The following is a 14,492-nucleotide window of genomic DNA, read 5'->3' as shown; positions in this document are numbered from 1 at the left end:
CTCTCTCTCTCTCTCTCTCTCATTAGAGTCACTACCCCTCTCACTGTTTCTGGCGCCCCCTACTGCTATTATTAAGTCACATACTCGTGCTTACACAGACACACACACACACACACACACAAACAAACAAACAGGTATGAGGACATTGCAAGCTGGTTGTAGGAGTGGTTGCACCACTCAAAAAGCAGGAGGGATGGGTGGGCTTAGACTAATCCCACGGCGCACTTCAACATCGGTTTGCAGCTTCTCTTCTGCCATAAACAATCTGCCAAAGTGGCCCTGGGGTTGTGGCACCCGGAAAACCTTTCCGTGCGGCTATTATGGCAGCTCAGCCGGTTTACTGAAGCACAGCAGAGAGACACTTTAGTTTTAAGGGAACAGAGACTTCAGAATCAGAAGCTTTTCAATTGCAACTGCGGCACTGCGTCTAAAACCTAATATAATTGTGTTTTTTTTTAAATGTTAAATACCCGTCAGCTGCGGCAGTGCCGGTGCCAAAAGCCTTTAAGATAGCACAGCACGGTGCCTTCGCTCAATTTTGCTGGACTTTTTTTTCCCTCCCCGCATTGGTTTCATTCCCTGGCAACTATATCCTCATAGGGAATTATTAATGAGACTGCACAGAGCTAGACATTTCTGTGTGATGTCCTTGTCAAGAGATGTTTTTTTTAGAGAACCGGGACAGCTTCTGAGTGCATGTACAGGGGGTAGCTTGAAGGACGAAACTGTCTTGAAACTAAGAAAGACTGAGCCAACAACATCCCACAGCATTCGCTTTCCTTTTTTCTGTATGCGGCATCTATTTTTCATACTCGCACTGGGGTTGAATCATGTAAAAATCATCAAAGCGAAAAATTAGGAGCAATCAAACACTTTTGAGGAACACATCTACGAGATTGCTGCAATTGGTGAGATAATTACCTGTTCTCATTGCGCTGAGTGTATCGTGGCTGCGGGTCACTGTCGTTGTCGTTGACGTCGTAGCTGGCTTCCGGGTCCTGTGAGAGAAATTAAAGGAAATATTAGATTCTCATCTTTTTTGAGCGGTGCTAGTTGCTCCTATGCACAGCTATGTGTGTGTGTGTGCGTGTGTGTCTTATGTGTCTATGGACTTTAATGTTTGTTTAGGGCAGTACATGACGACGTAAGATGTCACCTGGCTGATACAAATACATCTTGCAATACAGTTATTTCATTTTTCATGGACATGAGAACATCAACATGCCCCCCAAAAATCTGGACGCCCCTCACTTCACACATGTTTATTATTCCTCTACTTACGTAATTGTTGATCAGATCGGGGTGGTCTTTCTCAATGCCGTCGTCCAGGATGGTAACCACCACATCTCTCCCTGTGTAGCCCTGAGCCCAGGCCTCTTTGGCGTTCAGGTCCTGGTGGGTTGGGCTGGACTGGAGGCAGCGCCACACGCGCGCGCACGCACACACACACACACACACACACACACACACACACACACACACACACACACACACACGCACACGCACACGCACACGCACACGCACACGCACACGCACACACACACACACACACGAGGATGCTGTTACTCTTTTTTTCTTTTCTTTTTTTTTTTATATTTTTTGTCCCACGATTTTGTAACCCATTTTTCACCCCTGTGTCAATCATCCTGTGATGTGATCCTGGGCTCTACACACCCTCCTGCTTCCTTCATGCTTGAGTGTCCAAGTTGCTCCTTTACACCTGACAGGGGGGAGTTTCCCTGGTTGGACGTAGCGCGTGGAAGGAGCACGTTATTCCAACCAGTTCCTTTCCCCTCCATCAGGCGTCCCGGCTGGCCAGGGGGAGGCAGTTTAGAGACCAGGATTACTGCATGTTTTTGTGAGGGTACCTACCCTAGGGGACACGGGGAGAACATGCAAACTCCACACAGAAAGGCCCTTTCGCCAACCCCGCCTTCGGGTATGGGCACTGATGACGCGGAGGACGAAACACGCCGCCAGCACCCACAGCGCCCCGAGCGGGAATCGAACCCAGGACCTTCTAGCTGTGAGGCGACAGCACTACCAACTGTGCCACCGTGCCCCGAGGATGCTGTTACTCATCAGCATTCGTCATGTGATGACGCATGATTCGTTTTCCAGTGTGACTGGCCAGCAGTTATTATTATCTTCATTTTTAAATATAAAAAAATATATAATTTCATTTAAAAAAAAAAAACCAAACAAATGTTTTTGTCACACCTCAGATGGATACTACAGTATATCGATACCACTAATTGTGTGGTGATATGAGACCAGAGATCATCAGGGATTTTCACTACTGCAATATGATAAAATCTTATTTTGGGGGCGGTCCTAACCACTCCAACGTGTGGCTGTGTGTGTATTTATCATTATATGTAAACATATCCTGGAAGTTATCGCCAAAATTTCAATAGGTTTGATCGATCCAAAACACTGTGACATTTGATTTTGTCAATATCAGCTAATGTTGTACATAGTGCTGAATGACTGTAAATAAACACTGAAATGTAGACGGTCTGGTGGTTCATATGGATGCATCTGAAACTCTTTGCTAATGATACTGTCCTTCACCCACAGACAAATAGTTTTGCCATTGTTTTTCTTTAGCTAGAAGCAGATGAACCAGCTGCAATGTCCGGGGGGAGCTTTTCCACCTTGCTCAAGAAGAACAAAACAGCTTCTCTCCAGACAGTGAGAGGATGAGAGCAAGCTACCCGAGACTGAAGGAAAGGGAGGGAGGGTGAGCTGGATGAACAAGCGGGGACAGGATCAGTACGGAGAAAAGCAGACGATTACGCAGTAAAAAAATACAATACAATTACTGTCCGGTATTCTTTTTTAATAAGTGATCTACAAGCTCATAACACGCTGTGAGCTCGGAGATCTATCTAAATCGAATTAAATAGCCCATTTTGGAAATTACTCTTGAAAGATTGAGAAGAAATGTGTGAAAATAAGGCTAACATTTGACAGTGTTCACCTCTTTATTCCATGTCCATGTCCTGCTGAGCTGCTGTGGACGCGGTGCCAGGGTGCTTAGCTAAGGAGCTTACATCCCCCGGGCTGTGGACTATGCACTGGCACCGCTGCCATTCCTTTACACAGAACCACGTACATGAAGGCGCATTACAGGGCGCTTCTGTGCCACGTCTTGGCCTCAGTCACACACTGTCAAAATCAAATGTCACCGTATTTATGACCGAATCTCAGTAAATCATGTGACTATTTTGACTGAGGGGCAGTCATTGGATTTTTTTTGTCATTTTTGTTTTTCATGTCATATGAAAGCAGGGAATCATAGCTTCAAATTGACATATTGGTTGTTCAGTTTGACCCACCAGTTTTGGCTTATAGAGTAATGTCTTGCAGAAGACAGCGAGTTGAGAAAACAGGCTTGAAAAGTTCACTTCTGTGGTCTCTAACATAACACCTAGCTACATGTTTAAGCATTTATTTCATGTTTACATGTCGATTTCAGCTCTGACACTTATTTCAGACATGCTCTATTATGTCTGCCTGTGCTATTAACTCATTTAAAAAATCTCCTCTGTTGAAAGGCTGTAGTTTGCGTGATGGCAGGCTCTCAGTTAAATCTGGTCACACATTATCATACCTCAATAAATACCTAGATAAGGTGACCATATTTTGGGGATGATGGTGGGTGTTTCAGGAGATATCTTCTTTGAAAAACTATCAATTAGTAATTGATGACCAAACAGGAAGAGGCATTCACTTGGCATTTAACTTGACTCCAGCAGTCGTCAAAAGGTCTGAAAAGTGCATTAATTTATAGTGACATTAATGGCTTTAAGATCAGGAAAAGAGTAAGACAATATTGTATGATGTTATGATTACCAAAATCCCCGGATCATACTGTATCTACCCTAGTTGATATTATATTAATATAGCGATCACCCACCTCTAACAAAAAACAACAACGAAAGAATGTCTGTTGCACTTAATCCTCCCCCATCGTCATGCTCTCTTTGATTCCAACCAGACAAAGACTTTTAATACTATTTATATCCAAAAAGGTTTGACCGCACTATCAAAGTAAAAGCATCTGTATTGGCAACACGAACGCATGACTTGGAGCGCTCAGCTGATTCGAGCCAGTCTAAAGCTGAATGGCAGAGGTCCCATTCAGCTGTGATTTACACCCGGGATAGTCAATCAAAGTGTCTCATAAAGCGCATGAAGGAGCCATTGTTGAGCCATATGGCTCACATCGGCACTTCCACTGTGTGTCCGTTTCACTTTATTGTCTGATCCTGATTCCCGACTCTAGGGCCTCCCACACCGTCTGCGATCGCCGCGCGTCAAAACAGCCGCCTCCGTTATTTTCAATGAACCTATCGCACACCGGCGGCGTCCGACGCGCGCTGGCGCCTCTCCTGACGCGCCGATAGAACCAGTTCTATTTTCCAGGCGTCGCCGCGGGGCAACGCGTCGTGCCGCGTCGGACGGAGCCGGTGTGTGTTGGGCTGTAGTCGAGGACGAATTTTACTGAAAATATCTGTAAGCTCAGAACGGATGCGACACGTTGTGAGCTTATAGATATACACTTATAGATCTGCTATTGTCGGTGTGCGATGCTGTCAGACGACGGAGCATAAATTAGGCAACAGCTTAGACATGGAAACCTTTGCGTTGGCGGCTGTTTTTCTTTTGAGGGAATGAAACCGAATTGATGCAACATAGGCCTGTAGGGACACTCTTAGACAGCGATTCAATTTTCTGCTTATCAAGCTGTCCACGAGGGAATTAATAATTGCTGCCAGTTTATTATTGAGTACAGCTCTAAATCAGGTATCCCCACAGGCTTGTGCACATCGCTGAAGGTATTGAGCGCAGCACAGCTCTGGCAAGGCTGAATACAAGGCCTGTTAAAACTTTAATCAAAAATAATTGCATACGGGAGAAAAACGCGTTCACGTGAACAGCTTTCTTCCCCAACGGCTGCCAAAAAACCCCCACAGAGGTAAATAATATTAAGCACGTCTGTTTTATTGACCGCATGCATGCGTCTTTTTGAGTTGACATGTTGATGTCCTTGTTGACATGCTGTATGGATTTCAGCAAGATACATGTTATTCAATGATCCTTTAGTTTACAAACGCTATTCAACTCTCCTTGTTCCACACCCGATACGACACTGTATGGCCGTGATAACGGATCACAGAGGGTTGGCAGATACGGCACCAGGTACTAGGTAGTACCTCTACTCACCAGGTAGTACCTCTACTCACCAGGTACCTCTACTCACCAGGTAGTACCTCTACTCACCAGGTACCTCTACTCACCAGGTAGTACCTCTACTCACCAGGTAGTACCTCTACTCACCAGGTACCTCTACTCACCAGGTAGTACCTCTACTCACCAGGTAGTACCTCTACTCACCAGGTAGTACCTCTACTCACCAGGTAGTACCTCTATTCACCAGGTAGTACCTCTACTCACCAGGTAGTACCTCTATTCACCAGGTAGTACCTCTATTCACCAGGTAGTACCTCTACTCACCAGGTACCTCTACTCACCAGGTACCTCTACTCACCAGGTAGTACCTCTACTCACCAGGTAGTACCTCTACTCACCAGGTAGTACCTCTACTCACCAGGTAGTACCTCTACTCACCAGGTAGTACCTCTATTCACCAGGTAGTACCTCTACTCACCAGGTAGTACCTCTATTCACCAGGTAGTACCTCTACTCACCAGGTACCTCTACTCACCAGGTACCTCTACTCACCAGGTAGTACCTCTACTCACCAGGTAGTACCTCTACTCACCAGGTAGTACCTCTACTCACCAGGTACCTCTACTCACCAGGTAGTACCTCTACTCACCAGGTAGTATCTCTACTCACCAGGTAGTACCTCTACTCACCAGGTAGTACCTCTACTCACCAGGTAGTATCTCTACTCACCAGGTAGTACCTCTACTCACCAGGTACCTCTACTCACCAGGTAGTACCTCTACTCACCAGGTAGTACCTCTACTCACCAGGTACCTCTACTCACCAGGTAGTACCTCTACTCACCAGGTAGTATCTCTACTCACCAGGTAGTACCTCTACTCACCAGGTAGTACCTCTACTCACCAGGTAGTACCTCTATTCAGTTTGCAAAATTACAGTACATTTCAAGTACAACTCAATACAAAAACTGTTAACTGTGAGTGGACGACCCAAAAAAGCATTACACTTGTTTACAACTAGAATTTCGCGGCCCGTAGCGGCCGCTCATCCCAGAGTTACGTTGCCGTGCACTATGGGAAGAAGGAAATTGCGGGAGTTGACTCCACATGTAGTAACGGATGGGTTATTAGTTATTATTATGTGTCCTTATTAGTGTAGTGTAGTGTAGTCAACACGTTATGGCTCATACACACTGCCCGGTATTTGCTCCGATTATGCTGTCGGGGAGCATTTTTGGCGCTGGCCGACAAAACCCCTTATCTGACGTTAAGCGGTGCCCAAAAGTCACGATCTACCAGTATAGATCACAAAGGCTTTGCAGGTAGACCACATGACATGGCCCTAAAACATATATATAATTTTAATATAAAAAACGATTTTTGCATCTGCCGCTTGAGATGACCTGAGATGACTTGATTGATTGACATCAAAAAGGGCCTGTCAGCTCAAACACACAATGCAATACTTGTTGTTGCGTACAATCATCAGTAGCAAAGTCAAATACCAAAAATAAAAACCCTACCATTTCCATGTCCTCCCCTCTATTTCCCATTCCATGTGCGTTTGTCTTATAGTTGCTCTGGCCTCTGTACTACTGCCACCTACCGTCCATTTATTTTATTACACAGTGGGTGAAAGAAACACACCCCTTAAGACTAAACCCCACCCATCAGAGGTGTGGCGTCCAGAGGTACCTTTGACATGACATTTTGTGTGTGTGTGTGTGTGTGTGTGTGTGTGTGTGTGTGTGTGTGTGTGTGTGTGTGTTTCGATGTGCAGGGCATTGCTGAAAATGAGCACCTGTGCTCAGCTACTTCCCTGGGTAAATAAAAAATCACACCAGTGTGAACCAAGTGGTGCAACTCCTGTCTATTGGTTCTCTGTATCGTTCCAATTTGTATCGTTCCAATTTCTTCTCTGTATCGTTTGCGTCCAGCAGGTGGCAGCCATGTCACATACTTCTCTCGTTCCAATTTCACGCATGCGCACACCACTCGTGCTCATGACGGATACGGACATTGCTGGATGTAGAAGTGGTTGCACCACTTTAAAAAAAGAAAAAAAGAAAGAAAGGTACCTTTCAAAACCTATAGAAGTCAGCCTGGTACAGACGAAGGGGACACGACTGTATGTAGCCTCAATTACATTTTGTAACTATTTTCAGCAATGGGATGATAGTTTTATTTGGTGGGTATATGAGCTGGTCGTTTTGAAAGTAAAAAAAAGTGTGGGCAGCCCTGGTATAGATGATTATATATATATATATATATATATATATATATATATATATATATTCATTCCGTCGGTAAATCCCTGTAGGCTACCCACATATTAGTAGCCTATATTAGGCCAATATTGGCGTTACGCATTTCACTTGAATAATGTTGTGTGCACGCGTGCGGAGAAAGACAGAGTTATTTAATGAAACTGAAGATTATAACGTTCTGTATTGGTAGCCTATATTAGCCCAATATTGCCGTTACGCATTTCACTTGAATAATGTTGTGTGCGCACGTGCGCGTGCGGAGATCGACAGTTATTTAATGAAACTCAAGATTATAACGTCCTGTCTCGCTGGCGCCGTGTATAGCCTGCATGGCTATTCCTGTGTGTGCGTGTGTGTGTGTGTGTGTTGCGTGGCGAGAGAGAGACATCGTGGCTTCCAGGCGTGCGTGTGTGTGTGCAAGCCAGGCGTGCGTGTGCGTGTGTGCGCAATCAAAAGTACTCGGCAGTATGGCTGGCAGGCGAAATAGCAAGTTGTGTAATCGTAAATACTTAGGCACAATTTAAACCAAGTATTGTCGAAGAACAATGTTGATGTAACTAAGAGATTCGCTGAGTGATCTAAATTTGATATACAGAGATTTAGAAGGAATAAGCAAAATCGTGAGGCGACAATTCCTCTCCTTCTCTTCTCCTGCGGACAGGGAGACTCGGAGATCAGATCATTCAGAATCAGAGCAGAACAAGGGGAGTGGCTGAGAGCTAGTAGCCAATTAAAAGACGGAGTAGTAGTTGCCAGGTTCGTGAATTGTAAGCGAGTCGTAGTGTGTGTTGAATGGCATTTGTGGGCTTGTGAATGAATTTTCTCACATGTAATTTGTGCTCACTTGCATAGACCTGGTGAATTTGTGCGAAAGGCCTTGTTTCTGGGCCTGTTGGGGCAACAGTGGTTAGTGTTCCGGGGGTGTGGGTGCTTGGGGCGAAAGTGTTTGTAGTAAACAAATGCATTGGCGGCGTGAGTGTGGAAGGGAGGCATCTTTGGTGGCAGTGCAATGAGTATTGTTTGGCGGGTGGTGTTCAGTGTTGGCGATCGGCGCGATAGGAGGAGATAGCGTTGCAACACTGCGAAGGGTAAGTGTGTGACGTGACTGCCGTGTGAGTGTGTGTGAGTGTAGTGTGTAAGATGGTGTTGTGGGTGTTGCAATAGTGACGTAGCTGTTGTGGCTTTGGGTTTTTGTGTTGGGTACAACTTCTCACTTGTTATAATAGATAGGGCCCACCATTTTCAATTCATCAAAACATTTAGAGACGTACGAATATACACGACTATATAGCCAAAAAAGGAAATCATCATAGAGGTAAAAAGGGGAAAAAAAACATATACAGTGAGGGGGAAAAGGGGTGGGTGGGGGATTCAGATTACGGGGGCCAGTTTCGAATTGCGTAGGGGTGAATTGCGTAGGTGCCCTTTGAGAGCAGTTTTGAAGGAGTCAAGGGATTTGCATGTCTTAATGAGTGTTGGTGGGGCGTTCCACAGTTTGGTGGCATAGGAGCGAAATTAATTTAGTCCCTTGTTTGTACCGAATCTGTGTTGCACATGGTTTGTTGAACTCCCTCTGGTGTTGTGGGTGTGGACTTGGTTGACATTAAGGAAGTATTTAGACAGGTACATGGGTATCTTGGTGGTGTATTGAATCTTGTAGATCAGGCACATTGCAAGATGTACTCTGTGGTCAACTCTAAGCCATTCCAGCCTGTTCGGGGAGTGAGGCCAAGTAGTAGCCTGCCCAGTTTGTATCATCACTAACCAGCAGGTACGTACTAACTACACACAGCAGGTGTCATTGCTCACCAGGTACCACTGCTTGGAGAATTCGGGGTCTGAAGGGTCGTCAAACAAATCCCTCTTCTTTCTTCTTTTTATCACCTGCTGCTCTGCCCATTGCACCTAGGTGGAACACACACACACACACACACACACACACACACACACACACACACACACACACACTATGTGTTATTTATTTAAACTAGTCCTTACCCGTTCTGATATATTTCAACTTGTATAATATATTTGTGTGTGTGTGTGTGGTTTTTTATGAATAAAAACAGCAGTATAACATTAAAGTATTCTTCCAAATGCATGGTAGGGAAACGTTTTCATGGCAAGAGCAAGGACCGCAGCATTTACACTTATTAGCCCACAGAGCCCCATTTGAAAAGTATCAAGGACCCCCAGTTTGACATTCAGCTATATATGGACAGTCGCACAGATCCAATTTGCAGGTGGATTTGCGTCCAAAACGGTCTCAATTGTGAGCTTTGGCTTGAGAGAACTCATGGCTTTTGCAACCTGTGATGTTGTGAGCTTGTAGATTAGCTGTTTTCACCAGAGCGTGCGCTGTAGCCACTTCACGCTGTGTGTGTGTGGCTTATGTTCAAGACAGTTGTATCTCGTGTTGTGTTTATAGCTAACTGAAAAGTGAAAACGGCCACGCGATGACGCACGCGCACACATACGAACGTGCGCACTCACAGCTTAAGTAGTTTACACACACACACATGCTCACAGCGAAAGTAGTCTGCACACACACACACACACACACACACAACCTCCGTGTTGGCTGGGGGCGGTGTGAAAAAGGGTATAGGTGCGTGGAAGAATGCGCTAGGGTCCTTGAGGCTGTTCTTCGTGGCATGTTGTTTGTTGTATGTAGTAATTGTGTCGATGCGTAAGGGGGTTGGAAATATCCCGATCGCTCGCCCGCTGTCTATTGCGAGCAAAATTGACAGCGGGCGAAACAACTGAAGTTAGGCGGAAAACTCGCGAGCAAAATTGACAGCAGGCGAAACAACTCAAGTTACGCGGAAAACTGTGTCCCAGTATTAATCAGTGACCGTCCCAAAATGCAATTCACTGGTGACACGTGATTTCTGGGGAGAGGAGTTTTGCCGCCCTGTGGCTGCGGGGGGTACTGCATGCGTTTTTAATTCACTAATAAATTAATTAATAATCATTAATGTGTCAAATCGAAAAAAGGGCTCCGTTACGCCCTCCATATTCATATGGTCAATGCCTGTGTGAAAAGTGGGAGCGATTGGTGCAGGCAATGAGGAGATAATGAGGAGATAATGCGGTCGGACACACATTCACTCACACACACATACACACACACACACACACACACACAGACATTCGGTCAATTATAGTATGATGATGATGATGATGATGATGATGATATCTTCCATGCACACACAGTCTTCATGACAGTCCCAGCACTTTTCATTTGTGCCAGTGTGTTGTGGCATCCCGCTGGCCTCGGATACAGAGGAACCAGGGCCCCCGCTGTGTTTAAAAAGAAATCACCAGAATGAGAACGAAATGTGAGGCTGCTTCATGGCAGGGAGGCGGGGGGGGATCAGAGTATGAAAGTTCACTTCAGTTTAATTCATGTTGTAGGCTTGACTAGAGCTCAACCTGTGCCCGATGTTTGGGTCTTGGACGACCGATTACCAATGTTTTGACTGATATTTAGCATGTAACAACAAAAATACTATAGCAACTTTACTGCTAGCAAAGACAAACAAAAAATAGATCTACACGCTCACAGCGTGTTGCAAACTTGCAATGTGCTAATCTATGAAATTCTTCACCTATAATGACAATGACAAAATAGGTACACGAGGGTGAAAGTGGTTAATAATCTGGATACATTGGTAGCATCATTTTCTACACAGATGTGGTCAAAAACAAGGCAATGGCAAATATATTGGCCAAAGGCAAAGCTGTACATTGGTCTCTCTAGCATTGTCACAAATAGAGCAGAAACCTCTTATTTCTATATTCTATGTTTCTGTAAATTATCATCATCCTACAGTGTCACACAAAAGCATTAAAAGTAGCAGATCCACAAGCTCGAAATGTGATGCGAAGCCACACATTTTGAGCTTGTAGATCTGCAACTTTTTCATTTGAATCCTGAAAAGTAACTGTTTTGGACATGTGAGGTTTCCACCCAACAGAGACGATATGCATGGTGTGTGTATAGGCCTGCAGGGTGATACTGGGCTACACCAATAAAGAAGCACATTTTGTGAATATTCTGATAAAACAGTTTTGTTACTCATTAGATACAGTATACTGTAATTGTCTCATGCAGAAAAACTGGCACATTGGCAAACACTTTGAGACTGTAGGTTTTCATTCCCCCTGCTGTGTGTGACACAGCAGGGGACCGACGTGAGAATAATTTACACGCGCGCGCGCGCACACACAGTCACACACACACACACACAGCTTTTCCAATCAAACATCATAGGCGTTTCCCGCCCACGCTTGTTAAATTGTAATGAGCATCCTATTTCAAAGGCTGCTGACGTGCACTACAACAGCTAATAGTAAAACATACTGTCATGTAGACCATGGCAATTAATGTTGGAGTCACTTAGGCTATCTTCCAAAATGCTGTCCCACCATTGGGGAATTTTAAATCAAAATTAAAGACCCAGCTTTTTCCCCCTCTTGCTTTTAGTTCAGCCCGAGGTTGTGCCATGGTTTTAGTCTACTCTTAATTGGCCTTAATTTAGTTTTTTAATATCCTCTCACTGTGCTTTTTGTTTTAATCTGTTGGTTTTACTTTTATTCAGATTCAATTAAGTTCTTATTTCGCCACTTTGATTTCGATTTGATTCTTGTATGGTTATCGTGTTCTGATAATTTTATGGTTACCGTAATTTCCGGACTATAAGCCGCACCTGAATATAAGCCGCACCAGCCAAATTTAGGGAAAATCCCATATACAAGCCGCACCGGACTATAAGCCGCACCGGACTATAAGCCGCAGCTACGTTAGCTCAGAGTCTGAGATGGCTCTGCGTTAGCTGTAAAAATCCATAGATTAGCCGCACCGTTGTATAAGCCGCAGGGTTCAAATCATGGGTAAAAAGCCGCGGCTTATAGTCCGGAAATTACGGTAGTTTGTTTTTGTTTCTTATACCATTTTAATTTCAACAATTGTAAACAGTAACATATCGTATCGTTTGACTGTTTACCGCATCATATTGTTTTTGCAATGTATCGATACTAAGTAGTCCAAGTAGGCTACTAGTGCGTTGTATTTAGTCATTTTTAAGATGAAAAAAAGAGGGGTTTAATTACTTTTTCATTCTACGTCGTACATTTGGTCTATTGATAAATGTGTGTATTCCCTGTGTTCATGTCAACGTGCGGATTTGGCCATATGTGTTCAAATACAACGTCCATGCATTTGCCAGAGAATCACTGTGTTTACTTATTTAAAAATGTACACAGATTTAATTTCTTCGCCAAATAGTTACTGAATCGATTTTTAATCATTGAATCATATCGTCGTATCGTATTGCTGTTTGTATCGTTACACCACCATGCTTTATTAAAGCATAATAGGTACAACAGAACTGCTCAGGTTTTATGTATGTGTTATATATAGTAAATAAAGGTGATCCGACTTGACAAATCTTAGACCCTAATCACCCTATATATATATATATATATATATATATATATATATATATATATATATATATATGTATGTCTTTGACTAGGAATCTGTACTTGGCCCCCTCCTTTTCTTCCTCTACACAAAATCAGTTCGCCAAACATAGCCGATCTACTGCACAACTGCGTTTTGTGAGCATGAAAATTGCATTAGGACGTGCTCGGAATAGGGACACTAGGGTTCATGTGGTTAATATCTCAAATAATAATGAATTGCATTTTTAAAAGGTCATGTCATCGCTGCATGGGCATTATTAGCGTAGCTGATGAATGCTTCCCTTGCTTAAGTTATATTGTGCTGCAGTGGGAATGCCGAGGCCACGAGTGGATTGTAAAAAACGTTTGTTTAACACTTAAATCATTTGATCAAGACTTGTACGTCGTTTCTTTGCATTGCCCAATACAAGTTGTTATTAGCAGGCTATTTTCCATCCTTGTCCGTCACTCAATTCCCATAAAAGTACATTTCTAATAAAACGGTTTGAAAATACAGCTATAAATTGGTCGGCTGGCGTGTAGAGCCCTCTCATAGAAACTGGAGCTATTAACCTCATTCAGTTGATAGTTGTGCTACAGTGCTGTAGTGATTTATTAATAAGCGCCTTTATGTCCCCTGTATCAAATCTACTGACCTGATTATGCTGCAGAACCCATGAGATTAGCACAGACAAAATGACTGTAGACATGTGCTGGAACACTGTGTAATACAGTAAGTGTCATAAATGGCTTAGATGTGATTTCATTTTGTTTTATACAAAAACAACAGCACATTGGATTCACAGATGACTTAGTTTACCACTGCAAATGAGATTAGACATCAGTGCAATGCAATCTACGTGTTAAAGTGGCTCCACAGTACGTTTTATTATTATTATTCAGGGCACGGGAAACAGTGAGATAATGTGTATTGATCCGGGGCAGCATTGCTCACACCGCTGCTCCCACAGCTCAAGGTGAGTGACAAAAGGACTAATTAGGACACAGACAAACAGATGCAGATAAAGTAACTACCTCCCTGAAGCCTAGACAAAGTCAGGCAGCCGACACAGACACGGCCGGACAAACAAGCAAACCGAAGGGAGGTAAGTGATTTAGGAGTCCGAGCATGACCTGAACGGGTAATCCACTCCACATATAAACTGTTTGCTCCATCCATCCAGACCCCTGTGTCTGTATGGTTTGTCCTGTTTGGAGAATAGACAGAGGTAGAGGCAGAGCGAGGCAGACAGACAGACAGAGAAACACAGTGAGACAGAGAGAAAGTGAGGAAGTGAGAAAGAAAGATTGACAGAGCGAGAGACACGACTGGAGACATTTTAGCAGCCGCAGACTAACTGCAGAGAGAAAAAGTGAGAACAAGAGTGAAGAGAGGATGTGAAATGAATGAGTGTTACGAGTGCTGGTGAGATTGAGTGAGAGTGAGAGTGAGAGTGAGAGAGAGAGTGAGAGAGAGAGAGAGAACATGCCAGTAGAGAAATGGTGAAAGATATGAAAGTGCTGTAGATGCCTACAAAGCTAGGCAAATCAGCAAGTT

General features: G+C 43.9%; 1 protein-coding gene across 3 annotated transcripts in view; it reads right to left on the bottom strand.

Annotated features, from left to right (window-relative positions):
• Positions 1-14,492, bottom strand: part of furinb (furin (paired basic amino acid cleaving enzyme) b) — a 149,794-nt gene that overhangs the window by 58,701 nt on the left and 76,601 nt on the right. For all 3 annotated transcript variants that reach the window (XR_014569184.1, XR_014569185.1, XM_083763921.1), the window contains exons 4-6: positions 9,275-9,370; positions 1,282-1,410; positions 922-998 (exon numbers count right to left, since the gene is read on the bottom strand). Coding sequence is in view for 1 of the 3 variants with exons in the window: in XM_083763921.1 (XP_083620047.1) it covers positions 922-998; positions 1,282-1,410; positions 9,275-9,370 (302 nt within the window). In the remaining 2 variants the exon portion in view is untranslated. The remainder of the gene's footprint in view (positions 1-921; positions 999-1,281; positions 1,411-9,274; positions 9,371-14,492) is intronic.

The sequence above is a fragment of the Protomyctophum parallelum genome (assembly GCF_964188405.1).
Source record: "Protomyctophum parallelum genome assembly, chromosome: 4".
Classification (NCBI taxonomy): domain Eukaryota; kingdom Metazoa; phylum Chordata; class Actinopteri; order Myctophiformes; family Myctophidae; genus Protomyctophum; species Protomyctophum parallelum.
This window is presented reverse-complemented; position numbering and strand designations above follow the sequence as displayed.